The sequence below is a fragment of the Dreissena polymorpha genome, chromosome 5, assembly GCF_020536995.1.
Source record: "Dreissena polymorpha isolate Duluth1 chromosome 5, UMN_Dpol_1.0, whole genome shotgun sequence".
Lineage (NCBI taxonomy): Eukaryota > Metazoa > Mollusca > Bivalvia > Myida > Dreissenidae > Dreissena > Dreissena polymorpha.
This window is the reverse complement of record NC_068359.1, coordinates 69,470,515-69,494,544: the sequence shown is the minus strand read 5'-3', so window position 1 is coordinate 69,494,544 and position 24,030 is coordinate 69,470,515. Positions and strand designations below refer to the sequence as shown.

Below are 24,030 nucleotides of genomic sequence, written 5' to 3'. Positions count from 1 at the left end.
CAGCTTTCCTGCATACACAACGCTTTGTAGAACACTTTGTGCAGGAACAAACCAACACAAGGTTCTTTGGAACAAACACTTTTGGGTTTGACTGTAGTAAAAGTCCATCTTTCTCTTCAAACCCAAAGTCTGTGGGATTTGCTGTGACTGCAATAAGACAATGCATTTGCATATAGCAAACAAATATACATCTTAGTATTTGCAAACGTATGGCTGCACTTGTCGGCGGAAGTTCAGACAAGTCCATTGCTTTACGCTGGTGATACAACGTATATCTTAACTCATCCATTGTTGTACAAGGCGTACCGGGCTTTGTCACTTTGACCAGGTAGTTTTCTGCTTTTGAAATCGCTAGGTCTTGCTCATGTTTGTCAAGGCTTTTCCCAAAGTCCTCTAAATACTGTTCCGGGCATACTTTCAACGCTGACAATTTTGTTCCCACCTTGCTCGTCATATCACACCCAGTTAAAATATGAGCAGCTATTAAAACTTTACACAAAGCAGGCTTCTTTTGTGCAATCTTGTGCAATGGGATATATCGAGTGGAGTTTCCTATTCCTGCACGGATCCAAAGTTCCTGCAGTCCACGTAATTGAAGGATGCTGAAGAAGTGAAGTGCTAACACTACGACATCTGTATCACCAGAAATGATAACACATCGTCTTGATCCTTCGGCAGTTGCATTGACGGCATGGGGAATCATTCGCACATCGGCTTCTTCCATTGAAAGATCCAGCTCAGGCAGGGGGTTCAATGTTTTATTTACAACAGATACACATGGTGTTTCATGTTCTGGTTGATCTATTCTGCTAACAACAATGTGTATATTGTGTTGCCACTGATATCCAAGAATCGCAGTTCTTAATAGGTATTGAAGCCTTGTCTTGTTCTTTCCTGATGGCCAAAATGTTTCCATGCGTACTGGTAATGGGGTGTCCTTCATAACTGTACTTATTTCAATCGGTTTTGTATTTCCTCGTCTGGTTCTCTCTGAATCTTTAATTGACATTTCCTTGTATGTGTCAAATACGAAATCGATTCTGTCAGCTTTACTGCATATGCATAGGGTCATCTTGATGAAGGATTCGCAGAGGTCACCAAATGTTCGTATATTTTTGAGGGAGACTTTTCTCACATTAGCCATTACATCTATTAAATAAACTGTTGGAATCTCTTGCCATACTGAGTGTGATGTGCTTTCCGTTTCGGCTATAAATTTCTCGAGCTCATGAACGAGGGTACTTTTCTGCGGCTTCGTTATGAAACCCTCTTTATCAAACATGCAATTTGATTGCACGAGATCATATTTGAAAATTTCCTTTGTACAATGGCCTCTTGCTTGACATATTTCAATACTTCTGTGTCCCAAAGCCTCATCTTTATCTTTTTGCTTCTTTTTGGACAAGACTCCTGAAGGTGACTGTGCACTGATTGAATTGCATGTCTTGATGTTGTTTCTGTGAATGGTGTCAGAAAGGGCCTTATCTTTCAAAACTAATCTCTCTCGGCGAAATTCAGTGTACAGCTCTTTGCCTTTTACTTTGACGTTTGTCATGTGTTCACGAATGTCATCGGTCATGACTTCCTGTGTAATAATATTGTGTAGCTTTGGATCAGTATTGCAGTTGATCTTGAAAGGGTTTTCATACAGCTTAATGTATTCCATCATGTCTGTTACATTTTTCTCTCTTGACTTTGTTTCTGAAACTGAAAATTCATGATGTACTGTTATCTCATGAAGAAAAGGCTTTGCTCTGCCAAGTTCTCTATGAAGAGTGCTGACCGATATCATCTCATGATATATCATTTCCCACTCAGAGACAAAATCCTTCTTTCTAGAACTTCCAATGATGCCACCGCTGCTCTTCTGTGACTTGTTTATAGTCTGCTCTAAACTCTGGTCTGCCGCAACAGCTCTAAAATTTCCTGATGTTCGTTTGACAACAAACATTCCTTTCATGAAATTAGAGTATACATCTGGAGCAGTGTTTTGAAGCCGTCTCATGTCTTCCAGATAAAGAGAGCACCACCTCAAATAATTCGTACAGTCAAAAATTGCAAAGAAAGGCAAAATTGATTGGACTGTATAAAGATGTAGAATCCAATCCCCTTCTCGATCTGCCCGAACATGATTTCTCAAAAGTCTGACAAGCTCTATGAATTGATCCCAATAAAGAAATGTCTCGCTTTTTGAACTTTTCTCTTTTCTGAATACTGTAAACTCTCGGGACATATCTACTGCTGTAATTTCGAATGTATCTAACAGCTGTACACTTTTTTCCATATCCTTTGCTGCTACAGCTTGTTGAAGATTTGCTAATGTTTCAAGCTCTCTTTCGTATTCTGAAATTCCATGCTCCTCAAAAAATGCTATCCACTGAAGGCGTTCCATGGCTTCACTTAACAATAACATGCCTTTAAACGAGCGTGCATAATGAGAACCGGCTAATACCGACTGAACAACGTTTGGACCAAATACACAATTTTCCACCCATATATTTTCAGCACCGCTGTTTCTAAGGTAGCGTCCAATACAGCCAAGGAATACCTTAGTCATGTGGAATGACCCAAGCATAAGTACAATGTCGGAAAAGTCCTGCGGATTAGCCATAATAATTTCACGTGCAATGTGATACACACCTTCATCGCATGTTACAGGGAGATTCTTTTGGTCAAGTTGTACTAATACCTTCTGGAAGTTCTTTAAGGCAGTGTTTATGGTCTGGTAATCAGTGACAGGATATGGGATTACTGGCAGAAATCCAACTGTCATTTCCGGCACATCAGCTTTTGACATGAGGGAATTAAACGCACTCCAGGAAGGTATTGACTGGATCGTTGTCTTCATATGTGGCATGTCTTTATCAGTGTTGTCTGTGTCCAGTAAATTCATTCTGCTCAATATCCATGCTGTATCGCTTTGACGTACTTTTTCTTGCTTTTCTTCATCTTCTGCAATTGTGTCATTGCATACTATGAACTCCGCATTTAGCCGTGGCTTTCTGGAGGGCCTAGTATAAGGTTGTAGACATTGGCATTGTAGTGTTCCTTGAAACGGTTTTGATCCGTGAATGATACCCGTCTGTGAAATTAATGGCTTTCTGTTCATGACATTTGTCTTTTCCTGAAAAAGGACAGACACGGTGTCATGGCTCCCATTGATCCCCGATAATGTAGCTTCTTCGTGGTCGAAATTATCAAATGCTGCGGTTGTGAACATGTCTTTGTGAAAATGGCTTGGTAATGGCACTGTTTCTGAACTTGTCGTTACAATGAAGCTTGCCATATCATTGTGGTATTTCTGCAGTTCATTGTAACTTATGCCTAAGCCAAAATGATTCATGCAGGTAATTAGCTCTCTACTTTTGCATTTGTCATGTATCGATTGTGCATTCATTATGTGCAACGGAGTTCTTTTTCTGCCATTGTGCAGGTTGAAAAAGATCACTTGAAAAAGTGCCTTCATTCTGGTTGTTTTTCTCTCTCTGTGATCTTTTTTTTCTTCTCTTCTCGCTCTATCTATCACATCATCTGTAGAAATATCATGGTCGTGAATGGTTTCATCATTTTCATCAACATTAGCGTCGACATTGTCATCCTCCTCCTCTACCTCATCATCATAATCATCATCGTCATCATGGTTTCCGTTAGCACTATCGAGTGTTTCATTCTCATCCCCGATGTCAGAATCATTAGATGTGTCGTTGTCAATACTGTTTCCACATTTATCATTCACAGCATCGGTACCACAATCGGTAGATATTTTGTGATATTTTGAACCCCGTCTTCGTTTAGTTTGTTTGTCGATCTTAAAGAGAGTACCGAAGAATATGTGCCATGCTGTAGGAATCTTTGTGTTGTCCCAAGAATCTTTAAGTTCATTTGAGTCGCAGAATCTATCACACAGATCAAAATCAGTTTTTAAGACTTCATCACGAAGAACTTGTGCACATTGCTTTAGGATATTATTCGGGTCAACATCTGTAGTTGCTACTGCATTTTGTGCTGATATTACCTTGGCAGATTCGTAAATTCTTGATCCCCTAGTGATATAAATATCTTCACCAAAATGATCATATATCATCATCCTCAATTGTCTGTTACTAAATTTTATTTGATTAGCAGGCAGTGATTTGTTCAAATGGTCCCTCAAATCGCTTAGGGAAACTGTGCTTTTAGATTGTATTTTTTCTTCCAAGTCACTGACACATGTACTAAATAACCTCTGTCTAAGTGAATTCCGGTTATCACCTAACTCCAATGTAGTCCTCGTATCATCGTATCGTCTAAAGTAATTTAGCATGCAAAGCTTATGGTAATACAAGTTTGCGCCAAACACTGAATGTTCATCTTGTAAATCACATGTGCGTAAAAACACATCATCTTGCATGGAAACGGTAGCCTTTAGAAAATTTCTGGCCATGGAACTGTCTGAAATCCTTGATTTGTCATGCTTACCTTTATATCTTATTTGGCAACATACAATACATACAGTCTTATAATGACTTTCCTTTATAAGTGACTTGCTTCTTGGTTTGGCATCAGAACGATGTATTCGAGTTGATGTATTTTTATTATTATCGTCAGTTTTAGTAGACGTGCTATCGTTTGATAAATTAAGCAATGATTTTTTATGTGTATATGACTTATAACAATAATTTGTGACATGATAAACAAAATTGTTATTGTCTAATCTCAGCAGTCTATCATGAACTATATCCTTTCGTATCTCAGCAGCTTCTTGAATGGCTATCCTGCCTCTTTCAGTGCCAGTTGTTGGATATTTTGTTTCATTTTGGCAGATAATGCATCTTGTGATGTCAACATCATCTGAGACATTTCTTGGTCGTTTTCTCGGATTTCCACTCATTTTGTTCATTTAGGTTTCTGAAAAAAGAAAGGTTATGGGTGCCTTCACATAACCGACACAGGTAATAAAAACCACTATGCATGTCCGTATATATATTTGTCAAGAATCATTGAATAGATACATGTATACATGTATATTTTTTGTGTATTTAAAATGCACCTTATTAAACTGTATAAAGCTGCATATTGTATCATATGCACCGGATTCTTGTACTATATTAGTTTACAAAACCATGTTCAGTTTAAGCAAAACTAGCTGTTGCATACCTTGTAATAAAAAGAAGCAACTACTAGTCTTCATCTTTACTAGTGAGACATCGAAATACTCATTGCAGAGTGTACTTGTACTCTGTCAGTCCAGACTTTCTGAAAATGAAAACATAACATTTTAATTAGTTATAATCTTGCTAAACGTGTGATATCATTATCATTTATAAATAAGACATTAAACATTACAATTGATGTAGGTACATTTTGTTCATGCATTTCTGTTTTCATTTGATTTTTTTTTTAATTATCTGTTTCTATTATAACTGATATTAATATCATACCTTTAGTATTTTGTTCATCTAGTATGTTTGTCTGTTTGTAAAGAAATTTCTTTCTATCTAAGAACATGCTTCATGTCAGTGCAATTGCTGAAAAAAAATCATTTTATTGATATTAGTATTATCATTTTATTTTCATGTATCAAATCTATTTATGTATACAGCTTAATTTTTTATTTTACCAATAATTTTTTATTTATTATTTTCGTTATTAGTATTATCATATGTAAAGAGATCATCATTATTATCATTAGAAATAACAACGATGTTACAATAAATCTAAGTACCTGTAAAGTCAATCATTTTAACTTCTGCCTCCTACATTTTGTTGACTGCTTTATATCCAAGAACAGGAAATTCAGCTCAAACGGGTTACTTATCTGTCTGAAGGTATAATGAAATGACATGAATTAATGTGACATTAGCTTACGCATGGACAATCATTTGTATAAGATTGGATAATAAACAAAGAGAAAATTGTTATCAATATACATCCTCATGATCATCAATTTGTTATCAATTTGAAATTATATCCATTTTAATCTCATCAGTTATAACATAATCATTAAAGTTAAGCATGTACCTGTCTATTTCTTATTTTAACTCCGTCTACATGTCTATATGGCTGCCTTCTATTCACCGACTTCTATCGAAGAACAGGTTTCGATTCAGTGCTAACGGGTTGATTATCTTTCTGAAAATATTAATTTTGCGTGTATTATTTTTTATCTTTTATATAGCGTTTAAATGCATAAAACAGGCTATATTGCAATGTAATAAATATTGCAATGTAATAAGAATAAATGATCAAATATAAATAACTTTGGGTGCTTGTAAAATTTAACACTTTAATTAACTCATGCTAGACTCTTAACAGCTATACAAAACAAACATGCGTTTTGAACATCTAACAAAATTAGAAAAGATATATGAAAAAGATATTTCAAAACTAGAAATTTCGATAAAGCTTCTACTTTCGGTTGAAATAAATTATACTTGTTTGATATTTTTGATATTAGGTCATTAGTGCAGTAAAATGAAAACAGTTTGTGAGTCTTGATAGATCTAGTATTTTATTATTATATCTGAATATTGTTTATCCGATTACTGTTACACTTTAAAAATTATCCGTACATGACCATTTTCAGTAATTATATATTTTATAATGCCATCTATGCAATAGAAATAAATACTCTTTGTGTAGGTAGCATTTTAATATTATATCCGAAATTTGCATATCCGAACACTATTACACTTTTAGAAATACCCATGCGTGACCCTTTTCCTTATTCAAATTCTTTAATTTCTTTTGTCATCTGCATTTTTATAAACACATATAAAATATTTGCATATTTCTATGAAAAGTACTAACCTGGAAACTATCAAAATAATCTGTAACAATCACAATTTCTTCTATAAAAATGTGTCGTCTGCTGTATTACAAATGGCGTAATTTCATCAAAGGGAAGTAACTGTGTATTAGACAGTTCATCAAAATCTATGTCCATTCGAAAACACACTTAAAACAGGCTGACTTACGCATTTATTAATAATGCAAATAGCCATGTTATAAAAGTAAGATGATTTTTAGTTGTATTCCTTACATGCAACAATAATAATGTAAAACGTTACCATGGTAACCAACCTTTATTCGAAAAAACCCAACAAAGAATGGGTTGTTCATTTACTTTTCAGGTATATTTATTGTACCAAAACCAATTAATTTATCACATAGTACAGATGTTTTTTATTAAATACAACGCAAAGTCACTTTTAAGTATTTCTAATAGGGCAGTTTTGTAATTTTGTGTTGAATTCTGATTTACACCACCCACTTTTAAATTGAAATAAGTCAACAATGCTGTGTCCGTTTTAGATGAAAAAAGCATCAATGTAAAGAGTATTGATGCCCGTACACTACACAGCTATAAAATTGAAATAATTTATAAAATTAAAAGCAACAGAATTGAAAGTTTGCACTCACTTTCAATTTTTATGCCTTTTTTCGCATTTTTTTGATACTTTTTTTCATTTTTTAAAAATATTTGTCGAAAGATATGGCCAAAAGTGACATATTTTGCGACAAAAACATGTTTTCCAATGTTAATTCAAGAAAAATTAAGAATTTTATTCAAATTCAGAAAGTTCAGACTGAAAAACAGATAACTGTTTTTTTTATTATTTTTGGCGGCCATCTTGGACGCCATCTTGGATTACAAAAAACCTACCATCACGCGGCATGTCCACCCAAAATTTTCTGACACTTCAGACATTTACCTAAAAAATGATATATAAATCAGCTTTCACTCTTTTTTGCACACTGGAGGTGCCGAGGGACTGTACTATATACTAACATGTTAAATCATTCAAAGAACATTAAAAATGTTAAAGATAAACAATCATGACATGTTTTAGATTGTTTAAGATATTGTATATTTAATACTGATACCTTCAGAACTTCACATCAATGTTACATGTCTATTACGTCTATCTTTACCAAAATCCTCTGTGTTAATAAACTTTCTTTATTCTATTAATTTTTATGCTCCCCTAAAATTTATTTTGGGGGGAGCATATAGTCGACGCTTCGTCTGTCCGTCGGTGTGTCCGTCCGTGTACAATTTTTGTCCGGGCTATTTCTCAGCAACTAATGACCGGATTTCAATTAAACTTTATGGGAAGTTTCACTACCAAAAGGAGATGTGCATATTATCAGCAGGTTCTGGTCGGATGATTTTTCACAGAGTTATGGCCCTTTGAAATTTTCTATTAACTGTACATATAGTGCAATTCTTGTCCTGGCTATTTCTCAGCAACTAATGACCAGAATTCAATGAAACTTTATGGGAAGCTTCACTACCAAGAGGAGATGTGCATATTATCAGCGGGTTCTGGTCGGATGATTTTTCACAGAGTTATGGCCCTTTGAAATTTTCCATTAACTGCACATATAGTGCAATTCTTGTCTGGACTTTTTCTCAGCAGCTAATGACTGGATTTCAATAAAAAATTATGGGAAGCTTCACTACCAAGAGGTGATGTGCATATTATCAGCGGGTTCTGGTTGGATGATTTTTCACAGAGTTATGGCCATTTTAAATTTTCCATTAACTGTACATATAGTGCATACATATAGGAGGGACGGACAGACAGACGAAGCGGCGACTATATGCTCCCCCCAAAATTTTTTGGGTGAGCATAATAAACAAAAAGTCACAAAAAGACACGTTACTTACCAATATGTACTTTATTTTTCATCAAAAATTAATAATGTGAATTAGAGGTTATTTACATCATGCCAGCAATGTATAAACTAGCGCCATAGTCTCATAATATCGTTGACTTTGGACAAACCTTGAACCAAAAGTGTCAAAGTGTCCACAGGAACTTTTTATAATAAATATTTTATTGAGCATTTAAAAAAAGGCATTTGATAAGTACTTATTTAAAATGTATGTTATTTTTAGAAACGTACACTGTATTTACTGTTGATATGTCTTTTTAAGGTGATACATTTGTTTCGTTCTCATCAATTTGGATGATATTGCAAGTGTACCCGTTGCTTACCTTTACAGTATAAATTCTGCTATTTAATTAATTCTTGTATTGTGGTTGTTCTTTGACTTTGAACATACCTTGAACCAAATAAAAAGTGTTCCTGGGGACTTCTTATAGTATTTAAAAAAAAATATTTTATTGAGCATTTTTAAAAATCAATGCATTTAATAGATACTTATTAATAATGTTTCTTATTTTTAGAAGCATATACAGTATTTACTATTGATATGTATTTTTAAGGTGATATCATTCTCATCAACTGGAATGGTATAATTGCCAGTGTACCTGTTGCTTACCTTTACAGTATAAATTCTGCAATTTAATTCTTGTACTGTGGTTGCTCCTTTCCTCTGTTACTACATGGCTCATAATGTTTAAGGTTCTGATACTGAGTCTGCATTAGCCCTGAAACAAAATGCAAACCACCTGTAAACTCTTACATACTAACACAATTCCTATAAGTTATAAATCAACATAAACAAAACTCCAAGCACTGAAATACTTACATGATTCATTTAAGCTTTGATATACCATAATACAAACATTATTGTATTGCTCTGATTCAATGATAATAAAGTATTTAAAATACCTGCTACGGTACATCAAGTATAGCCCCGCAAGAAGCTTAAGTTAAACACTAACAGGACCAACAAACTAGTACATGTACCTGCAGTTTTCAACAATTGCCACTTTGCAATAAAATGGGAAAACTAGTGCATTTTAAGTTGAAATTCAATATTGAACACTGAACCTAAATGTGCAGTAGTGCATAGCTTCCTACTAAGGGGAACAATCAAATTTAATAGTAGAGTAAGCAAGTGTTGTCTCCCTTTCAGCATTTCAAGCCCAACTATATAATAATTTGATACATATTTCGGAGTGCTAATAATTGGAAGAGTAGTTTATTGAATGATATGCAAATATAATAGAAACCATTTGTGCCATAATTGGTCTGGCAAAAATCTGGACTTTTTGAGAATTTTTGGACATTTGACCTTGAAGAAAAATATCCAGAAAAAATATTTCATGTAACTCAGTGATTGATACTTCTCAACCTCTTACTTTTTAAAGGGACCTTTTCACATATTTTGGCATGTATTAAATTTTGTCACTATATGCTTTAAATTGATAAATGTAAAGATTGGATCCGAAGAACTCCAGTAAAATGCAAGAATAAAATTACACAAAGAAAACAAAAGGCTCTTGAGTGCCTAAATCGCTCTACTGCTATAAACACTGTGCAAGTTTGGAAAGAATAAGATGCAAACTGTGTACTTAATTGCGCAAACATGGAGAATTTCTCAAATTCAAGGGGAGATTTTTGTGTACTTATTTCTCCGATACTGCTCATATTCAATAGGGTTCAAGTCCTCATTGATATAAAGATACTGTGCAAATTTTGAAGTAATGGGATGAAAACTGTGGAATTAATTGCGTATAAAACAAGCGGGATTTCAAAATTTTCTCATATTCAAGGGGAAGTCATTCTGGACTTATTGCTTCGATATTGCTCTTTTTAAAAAAGGGTTCAAGTCCTCATTGATACAAAGACACTGTGCAAGTTCACCAAGAATTGGATGAAAATTATGGACTTAATCACATAAAAAAACTGAATTTTCATTTTTTTTCTCAAATTCAAGGGGAGATAATTCTGGACTTATAAATCCGATATTGCTCATTTTCATTATCGTTTGACTCATCATTCAGATTAAGACACTGTGCAAGTTGGGAAATAATTGGATGAAAACTGTGGACTTTATTGCGTAAACAAGCCTTATTTCACAATTTTCTCAAATTCAAGGGGAGATAATTCTGAACTTTTTACTCTGATGTAACCCATTTTCAATAGGGTTCGCGTCCTCATTAATTAATATAAAGACACTGAACAAGTTTGAAAAATCAGATGAAAACTGTTGACTTTATCGCGTAAACAAAAAAGTCTAACGCACGCACGGACGGACGGACGACGGAAACCACGCCATGACATAAGCTCTTCAGGCCTTCGGCCAGTAGAGCTAAAAACTAACCCTCAACTGGGCTCAAACAACTGACCACTGGAGTAAAACTCTAAGGCTTAAGACCACTCAGCCATCCATTCTCATACAATGAGTGATGTATTTTATACTTTATATAAGCAGTTCTCGTAATGTCACAAAATATGATGACAACAACAAAACTCTTGAAAGTATTCAATTGTTTCGTGTTGCAAACAATGTTCAGATTCTTAAATCGTCAAAAGATGCATATTGTGGATATTTTAGAGCATGATAAATGTTCAGAATTACTATTTCCTATAATGAAAAGGGACTTCTTTTAGAGTTTATTAAGGGACATTATAAGTCATATGACACAAAAGTAATTGACATTAATTGAGGTTTACATCAATTTTAATCCATTAAAATATTGATGCTCAACAGATATTAAGTGTGAAAAGTGCAACAATTCATTGTCTTTATACATTATCAATATATTTGAGGAAATAACCATTGACACGCCCCTTTAATTCTATCATTGATGGACCTAGCAATACTTATATCACAATGAGCTACCTAACAGTGGCTGTACTGTTTTGGTAATCAACCTTTGTTATCAATACTATACTGAGGCAGATAGAGTATAGCTAAAACAATTAGATATGACTGTTTGTTTAATTTAATCCCTCCATTCACTTGAGAACAGATTAAATCCAACCACAATGGTAAATCATACTAACAATTTATGGGCAAAGGGCATATGGACCAAGACATAAAGATCTAAAGCACTGTATCATTTTAGCTTTGTCTATAGCAGATGTTCTTCACAAATTGTTTTTTACAATAGACATGTTATTCATATTTCCATTGAAAAAAGGAGCACTGCATAAGAGGTCACAGTATCACGCTAGGCTGCAAAAGCTTGTCATTTTTTTTTTTTTTTTTTTTTTAGAAGTCACAGAGACCTTGACCTTTGACCTATTGACCCAACAAGAGATATATTTGTCAGAAACACAATGCCCCCTACTGCGCCGCATTGAAATAACATTTCTATTTATCATTTGGCAGGTATAGAAATCATCTCCCTTTAAAGGTTAATACTTCCCTTGAATTTTGTCCAATCCAACCAGGGAGTGTGGGGGGGGGGGGGGGGCGGAGAGGGTCTCACAGTCAATTATGACCATGTCAGACATCACTGACAACCAAGGCACGTGGTTTAAAAGAGATCATAGCCAGAGTTGATCATGTATCTATGGACATAAGTCCACAGGTATGTAATGAACATCAAAGAAATTATAATTATATCATTAAAAAACAAGAAAAATGTGTTTGTCAGAAACACTATGTCCCCTTCTGAGCCGCTTTGAATTTGTTTTGTTTTGTTTGACTTTTGACCTTGAAGGATGACCTTGACCTTTCACCACTAAAATGTGCGGCTCCCTGAGATATACATGCATGCCAAACATCAAGTTGGTATCTTCAATATTGCCAAAGTATTCATAAAATGAGCGATTTTGGCCACATATACTTGACCTCTGACCTTGAAGGATGACCTTGACCTTTCACCACTCAAAATGTGCGGCTCTATGAGATACACATGCATGCCAAATATCAAGTTGGTATCTTCAATATTGCCAAAGTATTCATAAAATGAGCAATTATGGCCACATATATTTGACCTCTGACCTTGAAGGATGACTTGACCTTTCACCACTCAAAATGTTCAGCTCCATGAGATACACATGCATGCCAAATATCAAGTTGCTATCTTTAATATTGAAAAAGTTATTGCAAATGTTGAAGTTCAAGCAAACAGACCAACAGACCAATGTACAGACCAACAGACAGGGCAAAAACAATGTGTCCCCCACTATAGTGGGTGGGGGACATAAAAAACTTTGACAAATCAATCATTTGTGTTGTAAATAATCAAAATAATAAATCTGTACAGTAACTGTGAAAAGAACTTTAATTCTTGGTAAGGAAATAATATAATATGAGATTTATAATTATATAAATTACTTCCCTTGAAAATAATTGTCTGTAACAAATCTCTATTTTTAGTAGCAAATAATTAAAAGCCACTACCGTGACTGTAGATTCACCACTCAAAATGTGCAGCTCCATGAGATACACATGCATGCCAAATATATAAAGTGGCTATGTTAAATATTGAATAATTTTCTCCGTTTTTAAAGCTTATTACTTTCCTTAAATCTGTATTTTTTACCATAGACCGTAAAGGATGACCTTGACCTTTTACCACAATGTGTTTGTCAGAAACACAGTGCCGCCTACTGCGCCGCTTTGATTTATTTAACAAAAATATATACGTTGGCAGGTCAGATAACTATGTCCATTTAAAGCTTATTACTTCCCTTGACTTTGTTTTTTTGACCCTAGACCTTAAAGGATGATGTTCACCTTGAAATTTTACCTCTCAAAATGGGCAGCTCCATGAGATACACATGCATGCCAAATATCAAGGTGCTTAATAATCTTCAATATTTAACAAGTTATGGCCAATGTTAAGGTTTTAGCACGACGCCTACGGCGGACGGCAGACGGTGGAAGACGAGCTGGCTATGACAATAGTTCGGGTTTTCTCCGAAAACAGCCTCGCTAAAAATCATGAGTTCCGGATGAAAGTTTTTCAATTTTACAATCCTTTTTGTAAAAAAACAAACAACACCACTGATTTGATTTTTAAATTTCTTCCAAAATGTTTCTGAAAGTGTTCTCTGCCAAAACTTCCTTTATTAATTATTTTTTTAAGTTAATTAAAAATTTACTTTATTGGCAAAATACGGCACATGAAAGATACACAAGTGATACACGTTAAGTATTATTTAAATGAAGCTGCACGCTTTAATAAATTATTGAGTCTTTTCAAGGCTAATGATCACAATTAACCCAGAATCTCCTTTATAAAATATTTCTTGTTACATATACTCATAGAGACAATGCACACAACAGATGATGTTTATGAAACCTGCAATTTGTATAGGACATACATTTTCTCCCTTTTCTTCTAAAACTTAATTTAGAGCTAAACATGTAAAAAGGGGCTATAAATAACAAGAAATATCTTTAAAAAGATATACAGCGTTGATGTTGTAATGTTTGTGACCAGTAAAAGGAGATGGAATGAAGCGACCAGTATGGAACGCCATTACTGACTTCATATGACTGTTGTTGTTGTTTGCAGTACATTAATCATTATTTTCAGTGGAATATACATAATGCTTTGTGCAATTTTCTTTACGCTCGGTACATTCGTCATTGTACGCAGTAGTTTAAGCATTACGCGAAGTAGTAACAACATTATGTTCTGTCCAAACTTCTTGACCCTCTGTACATTCAACATTATGTGTAGTAGTTTTATCATTGTGTGCTGTGCAAACGTCTTAAATACGTTCAGTACATTCGTCATTACGTGCAGCAGTTACTTCATTATGTGCAGTAGTAACAACATTACCTGCTGTGCAATTTTCTTTCCGTTCAGTACATTTTTCATGACTCAATATGCGTAGTAGTTTTATCATTATGCGCTGTGCAAACGTCTTTACGTTCGGTACATTCGTCATTACGTGCAGCAGTAACAACATTAGGTGCTGTGCAAACTTCTTTCCGTTCGGTACATTCGTCACGAATTTGCACAGCACGTAATATTGTTACAAATGCACATAATGATGTAACTGCTGCACATAATCACGAATGTACCGAACGTACAGACGTTTGCAAAGCGCATAATGATAAAACTACTATACAAAATGACGAATGTACCGAACGGAAAGAAGTTGCAACAGCACGTAATGTTGTTATTATTGCACTTAATGATGTAACTGCTGCACGTTATGACGAATATACCGAATATACCGAACGTACCGGTAAAGTGCAATCTAGCCTGTTTTTGTAGTGTTTAGTGTGGCCGCTATGGCATGTAAACTATAGATTCTTTTAATTGTACAGACATGTGATTAATGCTATACTGCTTCGTAAACTAAGGAGAAACGTTTCGATGTAATGTTTAGAGGATGTTTTGTATCATGACGGTTTTTAATTTATTGTAATTTACATGTAAATTAAATTAACAATATATTCATATTTCAGGTCAAATGATATGCATCCAATGTTTTAGTCTGGGAACCAGTAACCAATGTTTACGGTGATTTTTGTATTATTAGCCAGTGCACAATTCGGGTTTATTAATTGCTGACCTCATCATGAATGAAGGTCATCTAACGTCAAAAGTGATGTTGAACTGAGCTACGCCGAAAAAACAAAGAAACATGCTAGTGATTTGGTAAATTACTTTATGTTCTTAGGGAATTGTAATAGTTCAATAGTGTGAAATCAATAAATTTCACATGAGTAGTGTGAAATTAATAAATATGTTGATAATTGTTTAATACTAAATTGAAGGCAAAGTAAGAAGTAATGTCTGTTGAATGCAAATTTAAGTGTGGGCAAAGACATTCATTTTCTCCCAGCAAAACTGGGTGCATACAAAATGACAGCTACAACAAGGTTGAGGAGGAGTTTGATTATAGATGTGGAACAACCCTCTTTCTAGTGAAGCAGGAGAAATTATTCTGCCTTGCTATATGAGCTTGCTTTTATAGCGACTTGGTAAGAGTGTCTTCCTTGCAACCAGGAGGTCGCAGGTTCAATCCCTATTGGTGGTCTGGGATTTTTCTGGCAGGTTACATTAGAGGGCCACAAGTTAACCCTGTACCGCCCAGAAGCAAAGAGAACATTGCTATATGCAACAAGCATAATTACAGAACAGTCTGAAAGTAACTCAGACAGTCTGTTCAGGTTTTTTGCTGTTTGCTGCTCATCAGTACCTTAGGGATGAAAATAAAGGCTTGACAACTTGAATCTTGTGGTTAAAAAGAGCTTAAACTAAATTTGATTTTCTAAAGAACAACACAATAAGAGTGTATCTGAGAGTTAAAGGCTGTAACCAGTGAGTCCACAATGAGAAGTGAAAGGACCCATCATTGAGCTCAAAGTTGCAGGGGCAGGAGGAGATTTTTCCTTTTTGACAATTCTGCGAAGCATCATAAGTTATCATACCATGAAAAAATTCTTCACAATGGCGACCTATGTCAAAGACCGAGCCAGTCTGATTGAGACAGCTCGATTTTTCTAATCGGCATTCCTCGCTGATTATCATTGATAAAGGTAAATATTAATAGAACAGCATATTCTGGGGAAACAGATTCAGTAAGTGTATCAAAACGTTTACTTTAAATTAGTAATTTTACATCCATTTTATTTTTATGGACCAATGAAACAACTATATATTTTCTCTATTTTGTTTGATATTTGTTCTTGATTTTGTAAATAAAGTGCAAATGAAAATATGTAAAATTAACTTTTTACGTGATCACAAATCTAAAGAATTCGAACAATTTCAAACCTGCAAATTGTAAACGCTGCACTGCAATGATATATATAGATAAGGCCACGACTTTTATATTTCTTGGTTTACAAAACCGCCGACCCTAATTTTTGGAAAATGGGGAAAAAAATAAAATCGGAAAATCGTCTTTTTTTTAAATATTTTATTCCCGACCGCACTGCAAAACGAGCGAAACGAGAAAAAAATCGATCTGGTTTGAGTACGGTTGCGAATAAAATCAAGTACGTACAATCACCGATTGGTTCACATATATTGCAGAGATCGGGATATTTTTCAATGTGACACATTATGTACCAGTCCTTTTATGGGCACTTCTCAAAATTTATTTCGGGTAAAAATTACAGACAATAAGAAAATCAGCGTCAGTAAAATGTCGACCCCATCAAAATTTATTTCCGAGTCTGTGACGCAACTATATTGTTTAACATGTTAATTATATTAAACAAACCCGATATTATAGTAGATAAAAAGTATTTGATAATTAGTATAAATAATCCAATAAAACACTGCCATTATTTACGATATATGTGTTTAGGAATTTTGTTTCAATGCTTAGGGCCGAGTAATTTCGGCAAATCGGAACTCAACTTGCGTAAAACACTTGCTCAATTATAAACAGTTAAACTCCGCCTCTGTTCTCTGCAAAAGATTCGAAGGCGGAGCTATGCACGTGCTTTTATTAAATTGGAGGATTGCAATTGAGAAACAAACACACGATTGGTTCGGCATGTTGATTGCTAGACAAAGGAAGCCAATTTTTTCGGCGCGAAATTTGTCGCTTTATTGCTTCCGACAGAAAGCGGCTTTCCTTTGATGACGTCAAACTGTCAATTCACACAGGCTGCACATTTTCGGAAGACTTTAACTGACTCCTTGTTTACAATTCCAGTAAACAAAAACACTTGCTAACATTAAACTTTGGATTAAATTATCAAAATAAAGCAAAAGCGAAGTTGACAAATATGATTAAATTAATTCGCGTCAGTTCAAATAAGACGTTTTGCTTTGTAAATCAACGAGTTTTCATGACAACAACAACTTTGACAAACATAACCGCGACGACGCATGGATCGATCTACCTCGATTTTTTTTCATGCACGATCTCATAAGTCGAGTAAGAGCAAACACATACCAGGTAATTTGTGTATGAGTAGTTTATCTTATATAAGATTTATGCAACGGGCATCGCATTGCGTAATGGTGCGCATCGAATTATGGAAATGAAGCGCAGTTTTTCGTTTTAATGGGAGAAGAACGCATGTCATGTAACGGAGTGTTTAAAATTGCCTGATGTTACAAAAGGTGCTTTTAGGACTCATTTCATTTGAAGATATAGATGTGTTTTATTGCATAATTTGATTTTTTGTCTCTGTGTTAAGGTTATAAAAGATATGTTGTCTTTGTTCTGATGTTATTAGTATTACCTTTTTTTTCCAATGATGTTTTTTTTTTTTTTTTTTTTCGACCGCCCGATGGACCATTTTCAAAATAATTTTTGTAAACCAATAAAAAAAAAAGTCGTGGCCTAAAACAACATTTATATGCGTAGTTGTCCGTCCCGCTTGCGCAGTGCTAAAGACGTTCGCTTTTTCACCTCTACGACACCGGTTTGATTCCCGCTCCCGATGCAATCATCATGTTATTTTTTGTTTGTTTTGTGGTCACCATTCCGGACAGGTGGTTTTTTTCCGAATAATCCTATCCCCCCACAGCACAAGACCATATAAAAAATTAAAAAGTATTTCAGTAAAAAAAAAATAGCTGGAAATTGCAGCTATCATTCAAAGTTCGTCCCAATTGTCGTCAATCTAAGCTTATTAGGTAGGAGTGCTGGACACACTCCGGGTCCCAACATTATGCAGCCTCGAGCGGAGGTAACTCATAACCTTGGAAAAACACAAATACACACACTGGGTGCAGCCTAGGCACGTATAGACTTAAACAAGGCAACAAACTCAAGTGCGGACACAATCATTTTAAATTTACATATTTAATATGATATTCTAACAGAAATTACACAACCACCTAAGTGTACATACCATGTTTGATAATTCGTTTGATTGTTAGATTTCCGAATATACATGTATAAGGTCATATCGCTTTGGTGGGTTAACTTATCCATATGTTCCTGGGCGAACTCGGATAGTCAAGTGCTCTTATGATTGAGCTCACCTGGTCCGGCTATGTGCTCATACCTACTTTCGAGAATCATCATGAAAGTATTGCCATACTTAATGAACAAACATGCCTATGCGTATTGAACTTAAATTAACAAACAATATTCAACAGGAAAAAAGCATATATCCATGTTCATGGGCATGTGAAATCACGTCCGTACATATCACATCATTATATTAAGAACGTAAACAACGAAATAAAGGTAGGGTATAATGTACATGTGTTATTATTATTAACGATCATGTTGTGTTTTGTATATATCTGCTGAAACGTAATTTTAATAACCCACAAACATTTTATTATAATAGAAAGTTTTTACGAAAAGTGGTACAGAAAAATACACGCTGATTATCTGTTTTAAGATATTTCTCGTTAGATTTGATCAAGAATGTGACCTGCCTCAGTTTCGCTCAAAGAGTCAAGTTACCCACGGGTACTACATCCCCATACCCCTAAATTTGTTTGGTACTAAAAATGTTTCGTACCCAATTTTTTTTCATACCAAATTTTTTTTCATACCCAAAATGTTCGTATCAACATACACAATTGTGGTGATATAGATAAACTTAAATTGATGTTTTATATCCATCCTCTTCAAAAGCATCGTCACACCAGTACTTTGATTCTTTGAGCTCCAGTGGCCATCTTGTGGTGTAGTTTGTTACCTGATTAGCAAGTTTAGCTGAATGCCATTTCTGAGATTGTTCAATGTAATGCAGATTATTTTAGATAATGCACAGTAGAGCATAGAACAAATAATCTGCTAAGGCAAAAATGATCTTGCAAGCTCTAATGATGAAGATTAATAGAAAATGATTGAAATCTGTAAACCCACTAGGATAGCAGAATTAATAGTGTTTATTGGGGGGAAGGGGGCCGGGTCCCTTTGGATTGGAAAAAAATGCACTTTTTTGATGAACCAAATGTTGAAAACTCACAAACATTGGGCATTTTAAGGTTCCATTTGGAAACAAGAGCTGTCTCTATAGGATGACATATGCTTTGAAAGCTAAATACAAAACAAATTTTTGAGACCTAAATGCCGTCCCAAACTTCAAGGTCATGGCCACAGGGGTCAAGATTTGTGTGTGTGTGTCTGAAAAGGTCTTTCCATATACACATACATACCAAATATGAAGGTTACATCTGAAACAACATAGAAGTTATGAGCATTTTTCGAAACCTAAATGCAGATTTCAAAACCTATAGGCAGACCCTAAGTTGATGGTCAAGGTCAAACGGGTCAAAATGTGTGTTTGTATGGAAAGGCCTTGTCCATATACACATGCATACCAAATATAAAGGTACTTCTTATGAGCAATTTTGAAACCTAAAGGCAGATTTCGAAACCTAAATGCGGACCTTAAATTCAAGGTCAAGGTAAAAGGGGTAAAAATTTGTGTGTGTATGGAAAGGCCTTGTCCATAAACACATGCATACCAAATATGAAGGTTACAGTTGAAGCGACATAGAAGTTATGAGCATTGTTCGAAACCTAAATGCAGATTTCGAAACCTAAACGCAGACCCCAAGTTCAAGGTCAATGACAAAGGGGTCAAAATTTGTGTGCGTATGGAATGGCCTTGTCCATATACACATGCATACCAAATATGAATGTTACATCTGAAGCAACATAGAAGTTATGAGCGGACCCTAAGTGCAATGTCAATGGGGTCAAAATGTGTGTGAGTATGGAAAGGTCTTGTCCATATACACATGCATACCAAATATGAAGTTTACATCTGAAGCCACATAAAAGTTATGAGCATTTTTTTTAAAGTGTGACGGACAGACGATCAGTGCGATCACTATATGCCCCTGAAACCTTCAGGGGCATAAAAATATATTATTTTTCACCATTGGGAATGGAGCAGAATACAGGCCCCGAATTTGAACAAAAAAACAACACTGGAATATAACTCAATGCTTATTTAGTGTTATTTTTAAGGGACACCACTCTGATGTGAAGCTTCTTACTGGCATTATGCAAAATTAAATTTGGTAAAACGGCATAAAATAGGCAGGGATCAATTTAAAATTTATGTTATTGAAACAAAACAGAATAAATGGTGCCCAATAAATTACTCACCACAACCACACACAGCCCATGTAACATTTAATATTATTTTAACAACAATAGTGTATAAATAATAAATGTTTGCATTCAACTATAATGTCATGTCTGAAATGCATGATGGAAAAGAACAAAGGTTGAAGATCCATGAACAACTGTGATATGATTTGCATGTTACTGAATGAAAAATCATAAGGTCATAAATAATGACTTTGTTGGCATTCGCAGCCTGTTCATAACATGTAATTATTAGACTGATAATCCAGTCAGTACGAGAGAAGAATTTAAAATACAAAGATGTTATTATTGTTCATACATGAAAGGTTTGTTGTTGTTGTTTTATCAGTTGTTTGTTTCCTTTGACGTAACATACTTTTCTATTTGCACAGAAAAAACAAACTCACCTGTAAATGCTTGACATTGATTTGATCAATCAATGTGAAATAAATTTTCATAAAAAATGTGAAATAACAGCTTTGGGCAAACAGAAATCCAAACTATAAAATTTCTACAAGTCAAGCGATTTAAAACATTCTACATCTAGTGATCTAGAAAATTCAACTAATCAAGTGAGATAATATACATTTCTACTAGCATATCAAACTATAAACTTCTAATATTGGCAATACTATACATTTCTACTAGCATAGCAATATATAAAATTCTAATAATGGCAATACTATACATTTCTACTAGCATAGCAATCTATAAAATTTTAATAGCGGCAATACCATACATTTCTACTGGCATAGCAATCTATAGAATTTTAATATTGTTAATACTATACATTTCTAAGTTAGCATAGCAATCTATAAAATTCTTATAGTGGCAATAATATAAATTTCTACTAGCATAGCAATCTATAAAATTTCTATTAGTGACAATACTATACATTTCTACTAGCATAGCAATCAATACAATTCTAATAGTGGAAATACTCATACATTTCTACTAGCATTGCAATCTATAAAATTCTACTAGTGTCAATACTGTACATTTCTACTTGCATAGCAATCTATAAAATTCTAAAACTTGAGCCCAAAACTATAAACTTTGACAACTAGAGCAATCTATACATTTCTACTGGAAGAGTGATCCATACAATTCTACTAGTCAAGCATAAGATTATGAACTTCAACAATTCAAGCTATTAAAGTTTCTGCAAGTCAAGTGATCTATAAAATTCTACTTTTTGAGTGATTTGTAAACTTCTACCATTTGTGTGATCTACAAACTTCTACCAGTTGGGTTATTTTCAAACGTCTACTAGTTGAGTGATCAACAAACTTCTATCAGTTTAGTGATCATCAAACTTCTACCATTTGAGTGATCTACAAACTTCTACATGTTGAGTGATCTACAAACTTCCACCAGTTAAGTGATCTACAAACGTCTACTAGTTGAGTGATCAACAAACTTCTATCAGTTTAGTGATCAACAAACTTCCACCAGTTAAGTGATCTACAAAACTTTTACTATTTGAGTGACCTACAAACTTTTAACAGTTGAGTGATCTAAAAACTTCTATCATTTGAGTGATCTACAAACTTCTACCGGTTGAGTAATCTACAAACTTCTACCAGTTGAGTAATCTACAAACTTCTACAAGTTGAGTGATCTCCAGACTTCTACCAGTTGAATGATCTCCAAACTCCCACCAGTTGACTGATCTACAAATCTTTTTCTATTTGAGTGATTTACAAAACTTCTACCATTTGATTGATGTACAAACTTCAACCATTTGAGCAATCTACAAACTTCTACCATTTGAGCAATCTACAAAACTTCTACCAGTTACCAGTTATCAACGTCTACTGGTCAAGCAATCTATAAACTTTTACTAGCAAAGTTATTCATAAACTTCTTTCTGTTGAGCAATATATAAACTGTATCTCGTTAAGGGATCTATAAATGTTTAATGGTTAAACTAAAAAAAACTTATTTACATAAATTTAACATAACACCTTTCAAATTACATTATTTAAAAATATCAGGATGTCTGTCTGATGTTTATTCAAGATTAATATTAAAAACTTCCAGTTGGGAAAATGTCATTGACATTAACTTAATAGAAATGTGACCACTGTATCCCCTAACAATGTAAAGTCATAAAAACTGATTTTAATATCTCCAACCCAGCATGGACTGTATAAATCACTGAAGTTTACCTACAAAATACTTGAAATTATCTTAAGCTGAAACACAACAATAAATAGAAACCTGTGTATCAACCCTGTTATCAGATTTTGCGAAATCGTTGAAAATTGCAAGCTCAATGGTTTATGATTGTGATAATAACAGTATGCAGTGACCATGTGCTCGGTGCAATTTTTCTGAAAATGGACGCATTTATTTAAAATTAAGTGCTTTTTTAATGCTAACAAATATGAAGCCATTTGGTGAAAGGTAGGTCTTTTTAAAAGAATGTTTATAAATATAGAGAAGCTTATTATGTTTGAAACAAAAACTGAAATATCAGGAGAAAAACAACAACAACAATTCTTTAGAAGTGATTATATTGAAACAATTCCATGGTAAAACCTGCATAATTGATTAATCCATCATTAATTATTTATTTTTTGACACTTAAAGGGACTGTCAACCACGAATGACGAAAAAAGAAAAGTTCTAAAATACCGTATGTTTTTACAATTTTTAGTCTATATTGATTAAAATATCACGACTGGTAATTACATTACTTGAAAAAAGTTCATTTTTTCAGTATATTCGGTAATAGAATTTCGCGATGTGAAATCGAAAGAACATCGCCAAAATAGGTGACATAGCGATATACCCACAATAATTAACGCAAATAGATTGATCATTTTATATATAAAATATATACAATTCACTACGCATGCACAGCTTGCATTCCTGGGTTTACCACGTGAGGATGATGATCAATCTACTGGCGTTATTTATAGTTAACTGGCAGTTACCTGGTAGTCATACGCAGTAAAGTTTATTACCAAATATACTGAAAATATGAAAACCTAACAACTTTTTTCAAGTAATGTTATATACCAGTCGTGATATTTTAATCAATATAAACTAATAATTGTAAAAAAATACGGTATTTTACAACTTTTCTTTTCCTTGTCGTCGTGGTTGACTGTGAGTCCCTTTCAGTCATTATGGTGTAATTGTTTATTTCCTCTCATATCAAATAGCGCATACGTTTAAATATTCTTCCATATTCAATGTAGGAATGTCAACAGAATGTAAATGCATCATTCAATTAAAACATAAACAGTGTTATACGTTGTACAAATATATGTAACTTACTGTAAATTGTACAGAATAATTTTTAAGGCAGCAGTGATTCAAGGTATGGTAAAGTTTTTATGGCAATCCATCTGCTGGTTCAGATCCCGTCTTTAGACACTGTTATTTGATCCT

General features: G+C 34.2%; 3 protein-coding genes across 17 annotated transcripts in view; 1 reads left to right on the top strand and 2 right to left on the bottom strand.

Moving 5' to 3' along the window:
• Positions 1–24,030, bottom strand: part of LOC127882103 (arylsulfatase I-like) — a 147,414-nt gene that overhangs the window by 66,044 nt on the left and 57,340 nt on the right. For 13 of the 15 annotated variants that reach the window (XM_052430543.1, XM_052430547.1, XM_052430549.1 and 10 more), the window contains one exon: positions 9,272–9,380. The gene's annotated coding sequence lies outside the window, so the exon portion shown is untranslated. Of the gene's footprint in view, positions 1–9,271; positions 9,381–9,564; positions 9,658–20,646; positions 21,056–24,030 lie in introns of those variants that run through there. The other 2 variants (XM_052430556.1, XM_052430555.1) reach the window with 2 other exon arrangements.
• Positions 553–5,854, bottom strand: LOC127831316 (uncharacterized). The gene is made up of 6 exons (XM_052356285.1): positions 5,705–5,854; positions 5,421–5,507; positions 5,137–5,235; positions 3,364–4,887; positions 2,641–2,874; positions 553–602 (listed from the first exon to the last, which is right to left on the bottom strand). Exons 4-6 carry the CDS (start codon positions 4,877–4,879, stop codon positions 553–555), a joined length of 1,800 nt encoding a protein of 599 aa, XP_052212245.1. The 5' UTR covers positions 4,880–4,887; positions 5,137–5,235; positions 5,421–5,507; positions 5,705–5,854.
• LOC127882102 (tumor protein 63-like) overlaps positions 22,877–24,030 on the top strand; it is an 85,460-nt gene continuing 84,306 nt past the window's right edge. Inside the window, exon 1 of the mRNA XM_052430536.1 lies at positions 22,877–23,037. The gene's annotated coding sequence lies outside the window, so the exon portion shown is untranslated. The remainder of the gene's footprint in view (positions 23,038–24,030) is intronic.